The sequence below is a fragment of the Parasteatoda tepidariorum genome, chromosome 8 (assembly GCF_982258835.1).
Source record: "Parasteatoda tepidariorum strain Cologne lab strain chromosome 8, Ptep-v5.0, whole genome shotgun sequence".
NCBI classification, from domain to species: Eukaryota; Metazoa; Arthropoda; class Arachnida; order Araneae; family Theridiidae; genus Parasteatoda; species Parasteatoda tepidariorum.
In genome coordinates, this window is record NC_141762.1 from 14,119,807 (window position 1) to 14,139,453 (window position 19,647).

The 19,647-nt window shown below is 29.8% G+C and overlaps 1 protein-coding gene across 2 annotated transcripts in view; it reads right to left on the reverse strand.

The window, feature by feature from the left end:
* Positions 1 to 321: 321 nt before the first annotated feature.
* The window catches only part of LOC107456822 (dopamine D2-like receptor), a 457,990-nt gene continuing 438,664 nt past the window's right edge, over positions 322 to 19,647 (reverse strand). For both annotated transcript variants that reach the window (XM_071180681.1, XM_071180682.1), the window contains 3 exons: positions 13,300 to 13,552; positions 9,005 to 9,638; positions 322 to 703 (listed from right to left, as the gene is read on the reverse strand). In XM_071180681.1, coding sequence (XP_071036782.1) covers positions 480 to 703; positions 9,005 to 9,638; positions 13,300 to 13,552 — 1,111 coding nt within the window. In that variant the 3' untranslated portion in view covers positions 322 to 479. The remainder of the gene's footprint in view (positions 704 to 9,004; positions 9,639 to 13,299; positions 13,553 to 19,647) is intronic.

Consider the following 19,647-nt stretch of genomic DNA (forward strand, 5'->3'; position numbering starts at 1 on the left):
TAGACTTAGTGGTCATTTTAGTAGATTTAGTGGTCATTTTAGTAGATTTAGTGTTCATTTTAGTAGATTTGGTGGTCATCTTAGTAGAATTAGTGTTATCCAGTGTTGTTGAATAGGAGGCGTGCTGTATTGTTCAAAGTGGAAAAAATATACATTGTTTGTTATCTGATAGATTAGCATAATTTCCATGACTCTCTTTCAAAATAGCGCTTCTATTTTTTTTTTCTTTTTAACTATTTTCCTCTTAGAAACAGCTATTCACTTTATTACTTTCATTCCTAAAAAAAAACACTAAAATATATAAGACTAAACAAAACCAAATACATATCATACATTTATTCAAATACACAAAACATAAACACTTTTTTTTAGTAATGATAGACAATTTTGAAAATACATGAGCATTTAGTTTCATTAAAATAAATAATCAGTTCTCTTTATTGGGATGAGATTTCTTTTCTTCGTCGAAACACGTGATGCTAGCACCACCAGTAATCCACCAACAGTTTTTTGAACGCTTTTCGAAACTCCAAGTTAAAAATAGTATAAATGACCGGATTGACGCAGCTGTTAATGTACCCCAGCCATGTTGTTACAAGAAACATGGCCATTCCAGGCCTCCAGTCGTCGTTTTCTAACTTGATACAAATAGCATCCAGCACATTGCAAGAGAAAAAGGGCACCCAACAAAAGAGAAACATGCCTAGAAAAAATAAAACATTAGTTGATCTTGTTGGTAAAAATATACTTTGATACATTTAAGTTGGTTTCTTAAAAACTACTTATTAGACACAGGATAAGATTCCCTGTAAAATCTTAATTATCAGGTGATACTATACAGCTTTATTGCTTTCACGCGACTGAAACCGGTTTGCACTTGCTTACGTTCGTGGATCAATTGGTTAAATTGGACGATATATAATATAAATTCGGCGATTGGATAAATCAGGTGATATATTATATAAATATAAAATAGTTATTATATCAGGTATTATATTAGTATATTATAATTAATTAGACCAAATTTTTAGACTCAATGCAGCGTTTTAAAAATTGCATGATTTGCACGCGTTTGTATGCAATAGTTTAAAATTTAAACATAAATGTAATGGATTTTTATTCTGGAGATTTCTTTTATATACTTCATCTTTGTATTTATTTTTAACGCATTGCATTATTATGTTAAGCAATTGATACACGAACGTAAGCAGTGCAAACCGGTTTCAGTCGCGTAAAAACCTCAGAGCTGTATAGTATCACCTGATTACTAGTATTTTACATAGAATTTTAGAGCGCGTCTAATAATTTGGCCAGTGACCGTATAAAGCAGAATAAGTTTCAAATTTAAATTATTACTGACATAAAATAATTATTAATTTACCAAAATAATATAGAGAGTGATTTAACACAGTGGCATATCCTCCAACTACTACGGAATTTTCGTAGTTTCAGAAATCTACTTTTCAGACGGTAGCAAAATTAATGTCTTAATATTTAAAAAAAATTAATTTAGGCGTAACTTGTCCACTATTACTTATAAAAGTGCATGCCATATGGCTAGATTCTTAAGTTCTGATAAAAGTTTTATGAGAGATCCATTTGCTTTAAAAATTTCTACTCTGAATCGCTACCACTAGAAAGAATTATTTTTAAAATCCTCATAAGTTGGAGGGTATGCAGTGGTGACAAACTTAATGGAAATGTAGAGTACATCATACGGAATGAGAGTTACCCATGTATAGAAATGTCTGCGCATGTCGTTGGTAGCTTCTCCCCATCAATAAATAAATTACGATAAAACCAGGGTCTATATGAATGAAAGTTTCAAAAATAATAACTAAATAAACCTAAAAATCACATTAAGATATTATTGTACTTTATTTAATTTAAACAGACTCGTCTGTAGTTTTATTTATAAACAATGGCTAATTTTAAATCGGAGCGGAAAACATGAAAATATTTTTCAAACATCTCTCCCGAACGGATTAATTAAAATTTTTAAACGATTTCTAGGATCGAGAGCTAAAATTTGCTCGTATATCCAATGTTCAAATTACAGAACTCTAGCGAAATTGCTTTTGGAGTTTGACATAAAGTTCCTACAATGCAGTCAGACAAAAATACTGAAATGGAAAGTAATAAAATCGTATGGTTCGCTATATTCTTCATACACAACCAAGAAACTTCGGAATCAAGTTTTGTATTGGCTTCAAGGTCTATCATTAGATGGCGCTGATACCTAATAAAATACTAAAACAATGCTTACAAAATAATCATAATTTGCAACAGAAACGGGTTGGGTTGAAAAGTTAAGGTGTCTTACTAGTTTTGACAATTTCTTATATTATTATATTATATTATATTATTATATTATTATATTAATATATGATTAGGAGAAATCTAGTTTATTTGCTTTATTACATGTAAAAGCTTATGAAACTAGCAAAAAATAACAATAATTATTATTTTTTAAATAGTTTCTAGGTTAAAAAAAGGCATTTTTTTCATAAACAGTAAAGCATTTCCATCACCATAAGACAAAAAATCCTTTGAGGATTTTATTTAGAAGGCTATCAACTGCATTTTAAAATATTATCTTAGCAAGTGCATATAGTTCATAGTTAGGGATCAATGTAGCTAAAAATGAAATGTTTAAAAATTTTCGCACTTGTCTTTGCGAAAAAACATGCATAAAAAAATTAAATTCTACTTTTTTTCTTAGTCTCTTTTTCAAAACACGTGTGTTATAATCATAAACACTCATGAAAAATTGCAGACAAATAATTTAAATACATCATGAGATATCGTGTTTGAGGTGGTATGAAATGTAAAAAAAGCTGCTTTTGAAATAAACACAATTCATCATTAATCACTCATTATTAATCTAATTCATCATTAATCACTCATCACAAAACCTCCTCCGCAAAAACTTCTATAATATTGTAAATAATTAGAGTACAAACAAAAAAAAATATTTTTTGAAAGCTAAGAATACTGAACTTTTGAATTTATTATAAACTCAATTTCGAAAATTTTGTCCAAGATCATGTTTTTGAATAAGCCTGATAAGTAAGTTGAAATTAAATGCTTTTAAAAAAATAGTTTATATAGCAGGATTTGGACATAATTATGGAAACATTTCTACACTTACTACTTTTATAATATTTCTCAAGAAATACTGTAGAAAAATACTTTATATATCAATAAAGTTTAAGTCACTTTAAAGTTTTTAGAGGTTAGAGGGACAGCGAAAAATTACGAACAAACAATAGTGTTTTCGAACATCCTGTTCCAAAAATATTGCAATAAATTTGTAACTGGGATCAATTTGTTTGGTTAACATATGCAGCAACTGCACAGCATTTTTGTAAATCTAGTTTAAATATTCACGGAATTCTGGATATTTTTATTAAAAAAAGTCTTTTTAATATAATTGCAGAAATATTCAATAAAATTAAACACAGTTTTTAGAGTAATTTTTATTTAATAAGAAAAATATCATTTAAAAAAAACGTTGAAAATTGTGCGAGATTGTGTGAGAATTAAAATTAATTCTGTAATACTACGAATGCGTGGTAAACTTTTTTTTCATAATTTTGTTCAGAATTATGTCTGATAATCTATTCGAAATGTCCGATATGAATGTCTAAAAAATTTAAAATGCTTCTTGCAATTACCGAAATGGCATTTTTAGAAAAGCTCTGAGCGATAAGGAGTTGTCCACAATCTCACTTTTCTACTTTACTATAAACTTCTATACGCTACTGTGTTAATTACTTGTTAATTATTACATTGTTAATCAATTGCTTACAATGTTACTACTCTAATGTTTCAGACAACAAATTGGGATGATCTAAAGAAGAAAAAAGTGTGAAATAAAACATACTTTAATAAGGGATGTTTTTATATACATGATTTTAATATATCATTTTAAATCAATCTTGTTTAATGGCACGAAATTAAATTTGTGAAAAATCCATTAACATTCCTAGCTGCCTTTCTAAATTTGCAAAAAAACGGCTTAAAATTATACTAAAAGCGTTTTTTTTGTTTCCACAATATTTAAATCGGGTTTATCAACTACGATTCAGAACAAAACTATGAGTTTATTTTTTTAAATATTTTCCTCGCATGCACAAGATCACTTGAAATTTTCATATCTTGCTCTTTCTCCAAAAAAATTGTTTTTATTATTTTTCTTTAAATTATGTTTCTGTTATTAATTGAAAATAGCTCTAAAAATTTTATTTCATTTTATTAAATATTTTTGCAGTTCTATTAAGTAAACGTAAGGCAAAAAAAAGTTTTTTTTTTTTATTTTTTATAAAATTGTCGATAACTCCATGAATATCTAAGTTAGATTTACAAACTTTTGTGCAGTTATTGCATATGATAAAACATTTCTCACGATTTTCTGGCTGATGGCAATATTTTTCGGCATACAGTGTTCGGAAGCAATCTTTTTCGTTATTGCCGATACTTCAAATCTTTAAGGCTTTAAACTTTTTTGATATGTATGAATCATCGCATGACCTAAACACTTCTAAAATTTTAAAATAATTCTCTAAGTATTTCCTTAAAAATATGAAAAATTGAGTTTGTATCAAAGTGTTTTCATAATTTTTTCCAACCCCTGTTTTTATCTAGTCATGTCATTTGTACTATCTGTTGACAAACTCTTAAAACTAATTTTTAAATTTAGTGAATTTCTTTTGAGCTGCATATTTTTATCTCATTTCATCTTTTATCAGTTTTTTTTCTTTTATATTGTCATTTATTTTCAAGGCACTGAATGGATGCTACAATCATAAAACTTCATTCAAAGACTTTATTCTTGACAATGTACAGCGCGCAAAAAAATAAACGGTCCACCCGGAATAACTTCTGATCTAACAATCAGAACATTCTGGGACTCAATCTTAATTGTTCGAGAGGGTAATCTCAAATATGTTAGTGCATTAGCGCAGACGATATTGTAAGTCACGAAATCAGGATCAAAAACGTAATTTCTATGTATAAACTAACCTTTTCTTTGACAGATTTCAACGAATTGGGGAAAGGTTTTCTTTTTAAAATAAATCGACTTCTCAGGAACTATTCGACCAATTTTTCTCAAGTTTTGTATTTTGCCATTTAAATTGCATTCTACAAAATGATGTAAAAATTGTATACCTTACAATTTAAAATTTTCACTATTATTAAATAAAATAATAAAAAATATTAAATATTCAATAAAACTTATAACGTGAATACAATTATCTTTACATATGCAGTTTTTAGGATTGCACACAAAAATGTTTCAATTCGAAATGTTTTTAATGTCTCCCTTAAAATAATATTTAAGGATCGAAACTATAGACCATTCTCCTGACCCAATTATCGGGACCATATATCCCAGATTGCGGCTACCTCCTATATTTTGGGGATCAAAAATCCAAATTCATAAAAAAAGGGTATGTTCATTCAAAGAAAGTACGTTTTTGAGTCTAATTTCGTAACTTAAAATATCGTCTGCGCAAATTAATTAGCATATTTAATGTCACCCCCACCACACTCTATTATGATGGAGTCCTAAGACTTTTATATCCGATCATCAGATCAAAAGTTATTTAGAGAATCCCGGTTATTTTAATGCATGTAGCTACTCTAAGGGTTAGTTGTTTATTCTAAACTGTAAAAAGGAAAGAAACCACTTCTTTAAATATGACAGATACAAATTAGTAAAAATATGTTCATTCCAGGCTAGAAAAAGAAAGATATTTTTCGAGATATTTTTAAAATGCCTGTTGTGCATGTTTCGCAAAATGTCTGTTAAAGGTTCATCGAGGGAATTCTTGTATCTCATTGTATTTCATAAATTAACTCTAATTTATTCTTTTTAATGCTCACATTCATATGCTGAATTTGATGCACATTGATAATGCAAACTGTAAAAATTATAATGTTTGAATAATTTATTCCATTATAATAAGTATTTGTTAGTAACTGTCAACAAAAGCGGCGCCTTTCGCAGTGGGGATATCACTTGCAAAAGCGTTATCTCACAGAATTTCTGTAAATCTTATTAAGCATTTATAAGCACTTGAACTTTACAGCAGAAAATTAGCTTTTGCGTGGGCTCGATTCCCTTTAAAATTCATCTCTAAACATGATATATTTTTCTCTTCATATACTTATTGTGTGAGTTAGCTATGTTTAAATGATTTTCAAACCCTAGCCAGTTGTTTAAATTGTTTTCTTTATATTTAATACAATAAAAGAGAATTCTTAATTTAAGTTTCCTTTTGTATTATTTAGCATTCTCTAATTATAAGCATTCCGAAGGTATTTCCTTTATATTCCTTTGGGTAAGTTTTTTTAATTTAGATATATTAAAAGTTGGATTGTTGAGAGAATGTTATTTGTTTCTTAAATAAACAATCAAGAGTTTTGTAATTCTGGTAAATATTCAAATGAAAATCCCTAACAACCAAAGACAATATTATCATTCAAAGCTCAATAAACAGTAAACAGCTTTATTATTCACAGCTTAGCACAAAACAAACTCAAATAAAACCTCCATTGCTTTTAAATTTTAAAGTAACGCATTAAGTTGAAAGTTTAAGCATCATTTCAAATCTATTCTTTTCCTCAAACAAATCTGGAATTAACAATTCAAGCATAACAAAATGCAATAAATCCATTGTAATTAATTTAATTATTAGTATCGAGTTAGGAAATGAAATTCTTCTCTATATGGAAATTCTTCTTATTTGTTTCGAAGGAAAAACCTATTATAATACGCTTATTTTCCTAAAACATTTTCTTTTTTTATAACAAAAGGCCGGAAAAACACATTAAGAAATTCCAAGGTAAAAGCAATAAAATTCTATTTAGGAAAGAAGTATCGTAACTATGCAAACATTCGGAATAAGAGAAACTGTTTGCAAGAAAAGGAAATGCTTAATTTAGTTAAGATAATGACGGAATAAAAGTTATCAGGATTTTTTTCTTCTTTTTTTCGCCCGTCATTGAGCAATAAATGATTATTAATCAGGCATTAAAATAATTATTTGTGTGAGATATGCATTTCTTATTTGATAATTAATGTTTGATTAATAATTATTGCATATCACTAATATTTCGATTCAAATGCTTTGAACCAAAGGATGCTTTCTTTTGACAAAATAAAAACAGTTGGATATTATATAAAAAACATTTCCATTTTAGATATTAATCATTTAGAAAAATATTTTTTTTCCGCAACCAATAAAAACGTCGTAAAGAAATAATTTTGCTATTTTTTGACGATTGTCCCTTAAAATATATAGACCGTTGAAAAGGTTGAATGAGGATTTTATTGATACCTCTTAAAATATCTTAGATAGTTTGATATTTTTTATAAGGTATGCATTATTTCAATTTATTTGGAATCGTTAGATAAGCTTTTCGTCCAAATTGTAAGAAAAAAAAAGTTTTACAGCCCTCGAGAAAAAAAATTTCGCTTCATTTATGTAAATTTCTGATCTTGCTTAGTTCGGGAGTACGGATTTTGAGCCTGAAAAAAAAAGTTCCCTTCTAAAGTTACTGATACATTTTAAAATTATATTTTTAGTCTATTTTTGTCGAAATGTACAAACTTAAAAACGTTACATACATATAACAAGGGGTCGCACAAATGTTGTGACAAGCTTCTAGGGGAGTTAAGGCACATCATCAGCATAGGAACCTATGCCTGAAATGTTTTACAGCACACAAAATAAAAAATGAACCAAACGCAATAACTTTTTGATCTAATCGTCGGATCTTCCTGTTCTAGGACTCAATCTTAAAAGTTTGAGGAGGTGATCTCAAATATGCTAATTAATAAGTGACGATGATACTTCATGTTATTAAATCAAAACGTGCTTTCTCCGAATAAAAATGCCTTTTTTTAACGGATTCGAATTTCTGACCCTTAAAATATAGGACGCAGCCCCAATCTGAGAAATATGGTCTCTATAGTTTGGTCAGGAGAGCAATCCAAAGTTTGAACCCCTTAAGGTTAATTTTAATTTTTGCGCATTGCGCCATGTCTCGAGAAATTTGTAAGCGAATTAATCGAATAAGCGAGTAAGCGAATTAAGAAATTTAAAGTGAATTCATTTAATAAATATTTATTATTTTTATTTTATTTAATAATACTCGATAATTTTGAATTGTAAAGTATGCAATATTTACGCAATTTTAAAGTATGTAATTTTACATGGCAAAATATAAATTGTGAGTAGAATCGGTGGAATAGCTCCTGGGAAATTAAATTTTAAACATCAATTTTAAACATCTTTCAAATACTAATTCGATTATATAATTTTTAATCGAATTTTAAATAGACAAATTTTAAATGCACGACAAATCGGCTATTGGTATCTCTGTTTAAGATAGTTTTTTATAAATGAGGTATTTAACTTATTTTTAGTTAAAATGAACTAGTTAGGATGCACTATTAGGATTAAAAAGGGTACTAAACCATGACCGCAATGTCGTCATACTCGGCTAGGGATGCTTCCCCTACTATGAACTCTTTCTTCATGTGCTTTTGAACATATAGTATCGGAGATTTACTCCTGCCTGATGATGTACCTGATGATGTACCTGATGATGTACCCTAACTCCTCTAGAAGTATATCGCAACGCTTACGAGCCGTTCTGGTACAAATAATGTTTCTAAACTTGTACATTGCTGCAAAATATAAGCTAACAATTTCCTTCAAAAATCTATACTTTCAAGAAGAAAAACAAAATTTCAGATTTGAAATCCCCACACCCGAATAAAGCAAGATCGAGTATTTGTATAAATGGGACAAAATTTCGTTCACCTGATGAGATTCTATAAATTTTTTCTTTTCAAAACAAGTTATAAAACCATTTGAGGAATATTTTTTTTAAAAAAATCTTGTCTATTTCAAATTGAATACAGAAATATCATAAACCTAAAAGAACAGATTGAAAACACCCAGATATCAATTGAAATATCTCTACTCACCCAATACGATCGCCAGTGTCTTAGTCGCTTTCCTTTCTCTCTTAGCAGAAGCTTTTTCCCTTTTTTTCCTGCTACTCTTGTGTCTTCTGCCTAAATTAAATCTAGACTTCTTCCTTATCCCACCGGAAATGTCACTACCTTCGTTTCTCTTGGAGACACCATTTTTTTTCTGCTGTCCGAATTTTTTCGTTTGGTATCCCCCCTTTCCGTCATGGTTCGGTGAATCATGTTCCACCATCGAAGCGAACTGTGTCTCATGCTCGACATGAGAAGTCCCGTAACCAGAATCGGTGTTTCCATTAATGGGAATCTCAATCCTGATTGTTTCTGTCATAAAAGCACTTAGCAACATGGCAGATGCACCCTTGACAGCGGCTTCGTGCCGAAAATTGTCCTCACCAATTGTGTCCTCATCGTATTCATCATCTTGGCTGCCACTGCCCGTGTTTGTAGTGAAGCCATCTTTTTCTATGACGACTTGAAGACATGTTGTCACCTGATTCTCTCCTTCCTGACGTTTGGAGATGGTTGCCGGTGGATCGTTTGTCAAACTTGCACTTTCGTTACTCCTGGCTCCACCGGACTCAGAATTCGTTTGCCTTAGTTTGTTTTTCTTCGCCCTCGCGTGTATAGCCTGAAATATGAGGGGAAAAAAAGCATTTGTAATTTTAATTGAAACTACTGTTCAGTTTAAAATTGCATTTATTCAAGAAAAGTTATTCAATTCAAGAGTTCCTTTAATACTACACTGCGGATCTATTTCCTTTTTCTGTTGCATGAGATTTTACAGGTCTTAGATATTTTTTGTATCGTTGATATCAAACACGCAATCATTTCTCACCAAAAGATACAGTTTTTTCAATGACATTTTTAATCTATTTTTTGTTGAAACGTAAGAGATTTAAAACGCTATATATAACAGGGAGTCAAGTAGATGTTGCATCAAACTTCCAGGGGTTTTAGGGCATATAATTACAATTAAAACTGCATAAGAACCAATGCTCGAAAAAGTCGTCATACGCCTATAGGGACGCTTCTCCATAACAAACTGTTTCTTCATGTGTTTCTGAACAGGTTATAATAGGAAAGAGCCACGAGCCAAATACCTCAATTTTAATCCTGATCATGTTCCTTAACTCTTATGGAAGTTTATCGCAACATTTATGCGACTCTCTGTTATACATAACGTTTTTAAACTTCTGCATTTCGACAAAAATAGACTAAATAAGTCATTTTAAAAAAGAATATGTAGCTTTAGGACAAAACTAATTTCTGATTTGAAATCAACACTCTCGCATTAGTCGAGATCAAAAATTTCTATAAATGCAAAAAAAAATTCGTTCCCCAGTGTTGTTTTCCACTTTTATCACCACTTTTATCACCACTCATAAAAAAGAGATATAAAGAATGCGCACATTGATAAATGCAACTTAATATTTTAAATAAAACGACATCGTTAATATATCGAAACATTAAATGCTACCCAGATGAATGTTTAATTAAAAGATAAATGTTTTCTATTTGAAATTGCGAGATTAGAAAGCGTCAAATAGTTTGTTCAACTCGTAAAAGATCTTCTTACTTATGTAATTTAATCTTAATGTTATACTTGCCTGGAATGTGTTTAGTTTTCGTTTAAGTGATTCTGAACCAGCTTTTAAATATAAACTGGGTTATTATCATCTTTTCTAAAATAAATACGATTACATTAAAAATTGCAGTTAATATATACTCTATTTATTATTAGTCTTTACGTAGGCTAATATTTAATTTTAATCTTTTTTATTCCTTTTATTTATCTGAAGGTTGTCTTTCCTAATAACTGACTGCATCGTTATTATTATAATTTTCAAAAGTAATGTGAGTTTATATATGCACGTTTAATTTTAAGAGCATTTTAAGAGAATTTTGAAAAATTTAAACTATGTCGAGAAACTATAATAAATGATCTTTTAGGTAGAATAAAAGAAATTCGGTTTGGGAAAAATATAAATACCAGCTTATCAGTTTATAAAAAACTCATATATTTTCATTGTAAACCACATTATTTAAAGACAACCAATGTATTCATGATTAACCACATCATTTATTAAAATCAGAAAACGAACGATTTTTAAAATGTCACTTAAAATAGCATTAAGCTCTAAAATTGTTTTTTTTTTCCAACTTGCTTAGTCATTTCATTAAAAGTTTAACTTTTAAGGAATTTTGAAAAGAAAACTAAATTATGTTACTCAACTAAAAATTTGCTGAAAATGTATGTAAGATTCTTAAACCACTGCAAAAGCTATTTCGTCCATTTTAAATATTTTTTAATTACATAACTATTCTGAAATTGATGCCAATTTTCAGTTTTTTTAATCAAGGAAAATTCATTACTTATTAAATAAATAATACAAGTTTATACTTGACTTTGAATACAAAAGAATTTATATCAACTTTATTTTATTATTCATTGGCATATTGTGAAGTTGAAATCGAAAGAAAGAAAAGTTAAGGCACGAAATCACTTAGATTGCTTCAGATCAAAGATTATCCATAATAGTTAACAAATGAACAAAATAAAAAATGATTGATTAGATGGTGCTAATTCAGTTTCCAAATGACTTTCGAAAACTGGTATCATAATCGTGTTAATGTCACAGTTAACGGATAGAAAAATGTACTTAAGACTGAGAAGTGATCTCAGCACGTGAAGTACTTTGACAGTGTTAGAAAAGTGGTTCTACTTAACAGCAACTAATAAGCACTCTGTAGTTTAGAAATTACATAACTATGAAGTACATGATCTCCTTTGTTTGAGCATGACATAAGAAATGATAAATAAATATTAATGTACTTAAGTATGAATGATTGAGTCGCTGTATTTGAATGTTATTGTAACTGAAATGTATTTTATTTCATTAAATTTATTTGTAATGATTAACTTAAAATCTAGAAAAAAAATTTGATTAATAATTTTTAAGATACACTTAAGACAAAGAAAATTTATGTTTATCAAAGTCTTTAAATTTTTATGCAACCATTAAATAAATTTAATTTTTAAGTTTGATTCATGTGAAACCCCTATATTTTTACATACAACTATTTTTGCTGATTTGCTAAAGTCAGCAATTCAATAAAGTATCTTTCTGACAATTTTGCTTAAATACTCCCACGTTAAATAATTTTTATTTGAAGAGCATGGAACAACGTTTGATAATGAGTATTGTTTTTCATAACGTTTAGTAGAAATCTTCTTTGATAACATTTTTCACATGAAAAACAACAAAATAGATATATACTATATATCAGGGTATTGTTCTAAAATCTTGTGTAAATTTTGGAAATTTGTAATATTTCTATCGAGAAATAATACTAAGTTATAGTTTGGGGAAAGCATGCCATCTTTAAAGCTTGGGGTACAGCGCGCAAAAATAAATGGACCATTCTGAATAACTTTTAATCTAATGATTGGATCCTTACGCTCTAGGACTCGATCTATATGGTTAAAGGGGGTGACCTCAAACACGCTAATTAATTAGCACAGACGATGTCTTAAGTTTCAAAGCCAGACACAAAAAGGTACATTTTCTGACTTCTTTTTTCTTACAATTTCTGGAAATACGACTTCTGGAACTATTCGACCAATTTCATTCAATTTTTTTTATTTTGCCATGCAAAGTTTATTTCTTTAAAATGATGTGAAAAAGTGCATACCTTACAATTTAAAATTTCTTCGATTATTATTAAATTAAAAAAAAAATATTAGTGTGCAAAATTTTTTCAATTCTTCTTATAAGTCTCTCGAAATATGGCAAAATACGCACAAAGAAAACTTACTATTAAGGGGACATAGCTTTGGATCGCTCTCCTGACCAAACTATTTGGACAATATTTCTCAGATTGCGGCTTCTTCCGATATTTTGAGGGTCAAATAAAATCCTCATCCGTCGTAAAAAAAGGTATGTTTATTCAGAGAAAATAAGTATTTGTGTCTGATTTTGTAACTTAAATTATCTTCTGGGTTAATAAATTAGCATATTTTAGGTCACCCTCTTAAACTATTAAGATTGGATCCTCGAACATGAAGATCTTATTATTTGATCAGAAGTTATTCAGGGTGGACCGTTTTATTTTTTTGCTCACTGTATAACTCGTTTGCTTTATATGTTTAAATTTTCCAATCCAATTTTAAATAAAATAATTTTTAATGTAAGAAAATTATGAAAAAAGGGAGGAAAATCATACGGATCACATGGTTTTTAAATTAAGAAGTACCTTTTGCAAGAACAAAATTAAAAAAAAAATCATACCTTAAAAATTTTATAATATAGAAATATCATGATGAAACATGGTATATAAAATGAGCCAATGGAAGAAAGGATGATGAAATCTGAGCTATAAAAAATACAAAGCTCCGGTGTTCTTTCGGGAGATGTGTTTAAACCAAGCACAATTGGAGATCCAATACCTGCTGAAATTAACCAAACACCAGCAATTGTCAAAAGAACTCTGCTCGTATTTTTATGCTTCGAATACTTGATTGGTTGCGTTACAGCAATGTACCTGCAAAGAAAAAAGATTTTTTTCATGTAAAAATGCTAAAAAAATTTGCACATTTAATTATTATGTAATGTATTTAAGTATTTTATGATCGCATTTTATGAAAATAACTTAAACCAGTTAGCTATGTAAAAGGTATCCGCAAATAAGTTTTACGCTTCTTAACGCCTCTTAGATTTTAAAAAAAATCATGCCTCTGATCAAAAATCTGAAGACACTCGTGGGACCTACCCTGGGCTGGCGCACCAATGAAGAAGAAGAAGATGAAAATGCTAAATTAATGGAAAAAAAGGTACTTATTCGTGTATAGTTTCTCGTTTCGACTAAACCGAAATTCCACAATCCTAATCTCACATCCTAGATGGTAGGGCAGTGGAGACATTCAAAATCTTAAATAGACTTTTCTTTAACTCATAATTAAACTTTCTAGAAAAATTATCAAAATTCAAGCAACATATATTAGTGTTTCTGTTAACAACTTGCCTCTGCAATCTCAAAATGAAAATTGGGCTATAAATTGCTTGATATGAAAATATTTCAAGAGCTTCATTCCGGATCGAGAAGAAAGAATAGTCGCATTTGATTTTCTGAAAATAAAATGCCTAATGGCCTTAAATTTCAAATCAAAATCGGGTACTTTATTCTGTAGAATTCAAATCTGCAAAAAAAGTGGTTTACTACTTCGAATTTTATGGTTCATCCACACACCCTGAATGGAATGTTAAGAGCTCAAATTGTGATATGATTTATTGCATCTTTAACATGTATTTCTAGACTTTTTATCGAATGCGTTTTGCTGAGGGTATTTCAGCGTTTATATATTTGCTGGCAATTGCATCTAATATAATACATAATATTATATTAGATGCAATTAAAATACTTTGAAGAACTTGGTGAGACAATCGAGAATACCATTTGCCATCAAATTTTACGATGTACTGTGCTTGTCTTTCTTCAACAATATATAATGGGAAAAATTTTGGCGTTACATTCCAGATGGGAAAATACTAGGGCTCTTAAAGCAAGTTTTTTTTTTCAACCAGAGTCTATTAAATGTCTGCATGTCAAATGCATGTCTTCTTCCTTGCTCAAAAGCCGAGAGAAGACCTGCTTCAATGTTTTCAAACCTTTAATGACATTATGAAACTATCTGAAAGCTATTCTCCGTTTCATAAGACCATTTGGCCTGTTAAAGTTTAACAGCTTAGTGGTTTTGCTACCTTCTATCCGTAAAAGTAGCGGAGATAACTTATTCGCTTCGAATTGATGACTTTTATTACACCTGGTTGCTAAGTAATTTTTGTGGTTGTAAAGAATTCCCCTGACGTTATTTTTTTGAGCAGTAACAAAATTGAAATATGAAATCTTAAAAAGTAAAAACCAAATGGATTCGATCCAGGTGACCTGGCATGAATATGGATTTAAGAATTGGAACATGGAGTGATCGTGCCTTTCTCATAAGTGGAATATTGAAAAATTTGCTGTGTGAGGATGACGAATACTGATTATTATGACTGTACAGGAAATAAAGTGGCTGGGTTGGTCAAGAAATCCTGAAGAAGAAAAAGCATAACATCTAATAATAGACGCCAAGAAAAAAAAAATTAAATACGGAGTGGTAAAATAGTCTTAGAGAGATGCCTGTTTACAGTAATGAACCCATAACGCACGGGTGGCTTTGGGTTTTAATCCTAAGTCTGTTCCTTCATGAAACAGAAATAAATCGAATTGATTTTATTAAAATTTAATTCTTATTTTTCATTACTACTTTAGTTTCTTGAAGACGTTAACAAAGAAACAAATAATAATTATTTGTACGATTTACGATTACGATCAGTTTTTTTTTTGGGATCATGAAACATTGCATCCTGAGTAAAAACATATCTAACACGTTTTCAACAACATGATTTTATGATAAACAATATTTTTAGTTGCCTGGAATTTTCTTACAAAAAGCATAAATTGGTTGTCATTATGGAAGCAAACAGCAATTTCAGTAAAACATTCACAGTATCAATATATTTTTAAAAAAACTACAAAATCAAAAGCAAATTAGAATGTTACTGAAGAAATATTTTTATAGGAATTCTCTTATTCAGAAACTATTTTCTTAAGATAACACTTAATCTTTTAAATTTCTGGAAACCGAGTAATAAAATAATAATATGTAACAATCTCTGTGATCATTATTTCATAGAAATGAAATAATGGATAGATTGAATATATAAATGAATGTATTGAATATGTATGAATATAATTGAAAAGTACCGAAAAATGAATATTTCCTTTCTCTGAAGTAATGAATGAAAAGTATGAATCAAAAATTCGTTATTCATACTTTTCACTATTGCAGTTCCAATATTCAATTCTTATTTTTTCAAACTACTGTATTTGTTGAAAGACTTGAACTTAAAAAAAAAATAACATTCTAGGACACACACATTTAACAGTTTTTTTGCAACACGAATTTGATACAAAATAATTTGAGTTGTCTGGAACTTCCTTACAAAAAAGCAAAAAATTGGTTATCATTTTGGAAATCAGCAACAATTTTTAAATATTAACATTAAAATTTATTTTAAGAAAATACGAAGTCAAATGCAAATTAGAACTCTATTTAAATAATTATATTTATGTAATTCTCTTAGTAAGAAACTACTTTTCTAAGATTACGCTTAATCGAAATTTCTTGAAACCGAGAAATAAGATAACATCCCTGGATCATTATTTCATCGAAATCTCTTGAAAAGAACCGAAAAAGGAATATTTCCTTTCTATGAAGTTCCTGTAAGGAATGAAAAGTACGAGTCATAAATGTTTGATTGTTGCAGTGTTAATATTTAATTCTTATGTTTTCAAGCTACTGTATTTGTTGAAAACCTTTAACTTAAAAACACAATAACATTCTAAGACACACACATTTAGCAGATTTTGAACAACACGAATTTTATGCAAAATAATTTAAATTCTCTGGGATTTCCTTACAAGAAAGCTTAAATTGATTATCCTTATGGAAATTATCAACAATTTTTAAGTAACATTTAAATATATTTTAAGTAACTATACTATATTGTATCGTCGAATGCAAATTAGAATTCTGTTGGAATAAATATATTACTAGGAATCCTATTGTTCTCTTCTTCAGAAAATACTTTCCAAAGAAACTACTTTCTAAAGATAACAATTAATCTTCCTGAAAACCGAGAAATAAGATAGCAGTTACGAATACAACTGGACTCATTATTTCATCGAAACTATTGGGAAAAAAACCAACAAATGAATATTTCTTGTCTTTGAAGAGCCAGAAACGAATGAAAAATATGAATCTACAATGCTTGAATATCTGTATTAAAACTCTTGGACCAAAACTCTTGGATACAATATTGGATATTTATGAAATACATAAAATAATATCTTAAATTTTTTTTTCAAACTAGAGATGTTTTAGCTTGAGTAAAATTGACTTAAAACACGCATTAGATAAGAACTTACTATCTTATTTATTGAGTAATATAGATAACAGCAATTTTCTGCTATTTATGATCATAGATTTTCTACGTTATTTTAACTTTATTTCTTATTTCTTTAAGAAATCATTTTGGAAGTACTTCTCTGCTTGACACTTAAATTATTTTTTCTTCCTGAAAGTGATCACAAAAAATTGGTGGCATTTAAACTGGTAACATTTTTATTCTTAAACATAATGGATCTTCTCAGTCTAGACAAAGTGAAAATTAAATATTCATTATATTTAACAATGAAATATATTGGGCAGTTTTCATTGAAATTAAACATTCTTCATGATCTATATAGCATTCTTTTCTAACATTAGTTTTACCATTTTAATAATGGGTAAATGATTAATACTAATAATTTCGGTTTCATACAAGGCCTTAGTTATTCCTACATTTTGTAGCATTTTAAATTATTGTTCTCAAAAAGCACTTTGTTTTAATAATCTTGTTTTTTAAAGTGAGTAATATTTTACGATGGAACGTATATTATTTTATCTTCCCTAAAAATGCTTTCGCCATTTAAGTATTAACTTTATTATAATAGAAATTGTTTTTCCATCAAAAGAAAAAACAAGTCATTTTTTATATATTTGAATCTTATGGTTCATGGTTTGAAAAAGTTCTATTTATGTTTAAGATATTCCACGACGGCCACTCATAATTTATATTTTTAGAATTCTTGCAAGAAATAGATTCAAAGCTTTCTCAATAGAGATCGAAAATCAATATCTGTTTTTTTGAATATCAAAATCTTATGATGTTAATCTAAGCTCCTACTTGATTTGATGTCACTGTCCAGTATGCATTTAACCAGTACTCCGAGATTTGATGTTTCTCCTAAACCATCCTCAGCGGACAATAAAATACCGAATACGAGGGTTGCTATTTATATTTCTGGCCTTGGCAACAGTAAGTGTTTCTAGGCGACCGCAGACGATTTTAATCGAGAGTTAGATATTTTTAAACATTAATTCAGCAGACGATTTACCATTATAGCTTTATTTGCGTTGTTGACAGTAAATTGAAAAGTTCTTCTCTTTCAAAAAATGGAATTGAATCGTGAACATTTTCGTGCCATTATTTTTCATAACTTTCGACGTGGATTGTCAAGACAAGAGTGCTTCGATGAACTTAATTCTTTATTCAGTGATAAAGCGCCATCCTACAGCACTGTGAAAAATTGGTATAACGAATTTAATCGTGGTCGATGTTCGATCCAGGACGAATCCTGTGCAGGTCGTCCAAAATCCGTTGTTGTGCCAGAAAAGATCGATGCTGTGCGTGAACTGATAAAGCAAGATCGTCATGTGACATACCGTGAGATAGAGGCGTCTTTGGACATTAGTATGACTATCATCAATAAGAAATTGCATGAACATTTGAGCGTAAAAAAAATTGGTTCGCGTTGGATCCCGCATAATCTGACAAACGCTCAAAAAAAGGCTCGTGTCGATTGGAGCAAGGAAATGTTGGAAAAATGCGTTAAAGGTACATCAAAGGCTGTGTATAACATCTACACAAGTGACGAATCATGGATCTATGCGTATGAGCCGGAAACAACACAGCAATCAACTGTATGGGTCTTCCAAGTCGAGGCAAAACCAACAAAAGTTGTTCGAGGAAGAAGCACATCGAAACAAATGATTGCCTGTTTCTTCGGCATTAACGGTCATGTGGCAACAGTGGCGTTAGAGCAACGCAGGACGGTCAATTCTGAATGGTACACGACCATTTGTTTGCCAGAAGTCATCGGAGAAATTCGAAAAAACCAGAAGAACAGGCGAATCATTCTTCATCATGACAATGCGAGCTCTCACACATGGACTCAAACAAAGGCATTTCTGACGGAGCGAAAGATCGAACTGATGGGTCATCCACCGTACAGCCCTGATTTGACACCCAATGACTTCTTCTTATTCCCACACATCAAAAATAAATTACGATTCTCGACCCCCGAAAAAGCGGTTGATGCATTCAAAAGGCATGTTTTGGAGTTACCTCAATCGGACAGGAAAAAGTGCTTTGAAAATTGGTTCAAATACATGCAAAAGTGTATTGATCATCATGGAGAATATTTTGAAAAACAATAAAACCGATTTCGATCCTACATATTTGTTTTTTCATTATTAGGCCAGAAATATAAATAGCAACCCTCGTAAATATAATACAGTCGAACTCGTTTATAACGAGCACAAAGGGACCGTAACATGTACTCGTTAAATCCGAGTGCTCGTAATAAACGGGTCCTTAAGACAGACGTGCAATCAGAAGATGGGGGGGGGGCTTGGGAGGTCAAATGATTGAGTTTACTTAAAATTTAATTAATACTTACTTACTTTAATTACATTAATTAATTTAATTAAATACTTTTCTTAATTTAATGACAACTAACCCCCTTCCCTCGCATTTCTTTATCATTTTAAAAAAAAGATGAGACAGAAAGACTAGAAAGATGAGAAAAAAGATTGCAAGACAGAAAAATATTGCTCGCTAAAACCGGGTCTTGCTCGTTCAAAGCGACTTCTGTTCCACAGACTTAACATTGATCCTACCAAAAATTCTCGTTTCTCTCGGTAAATCCGA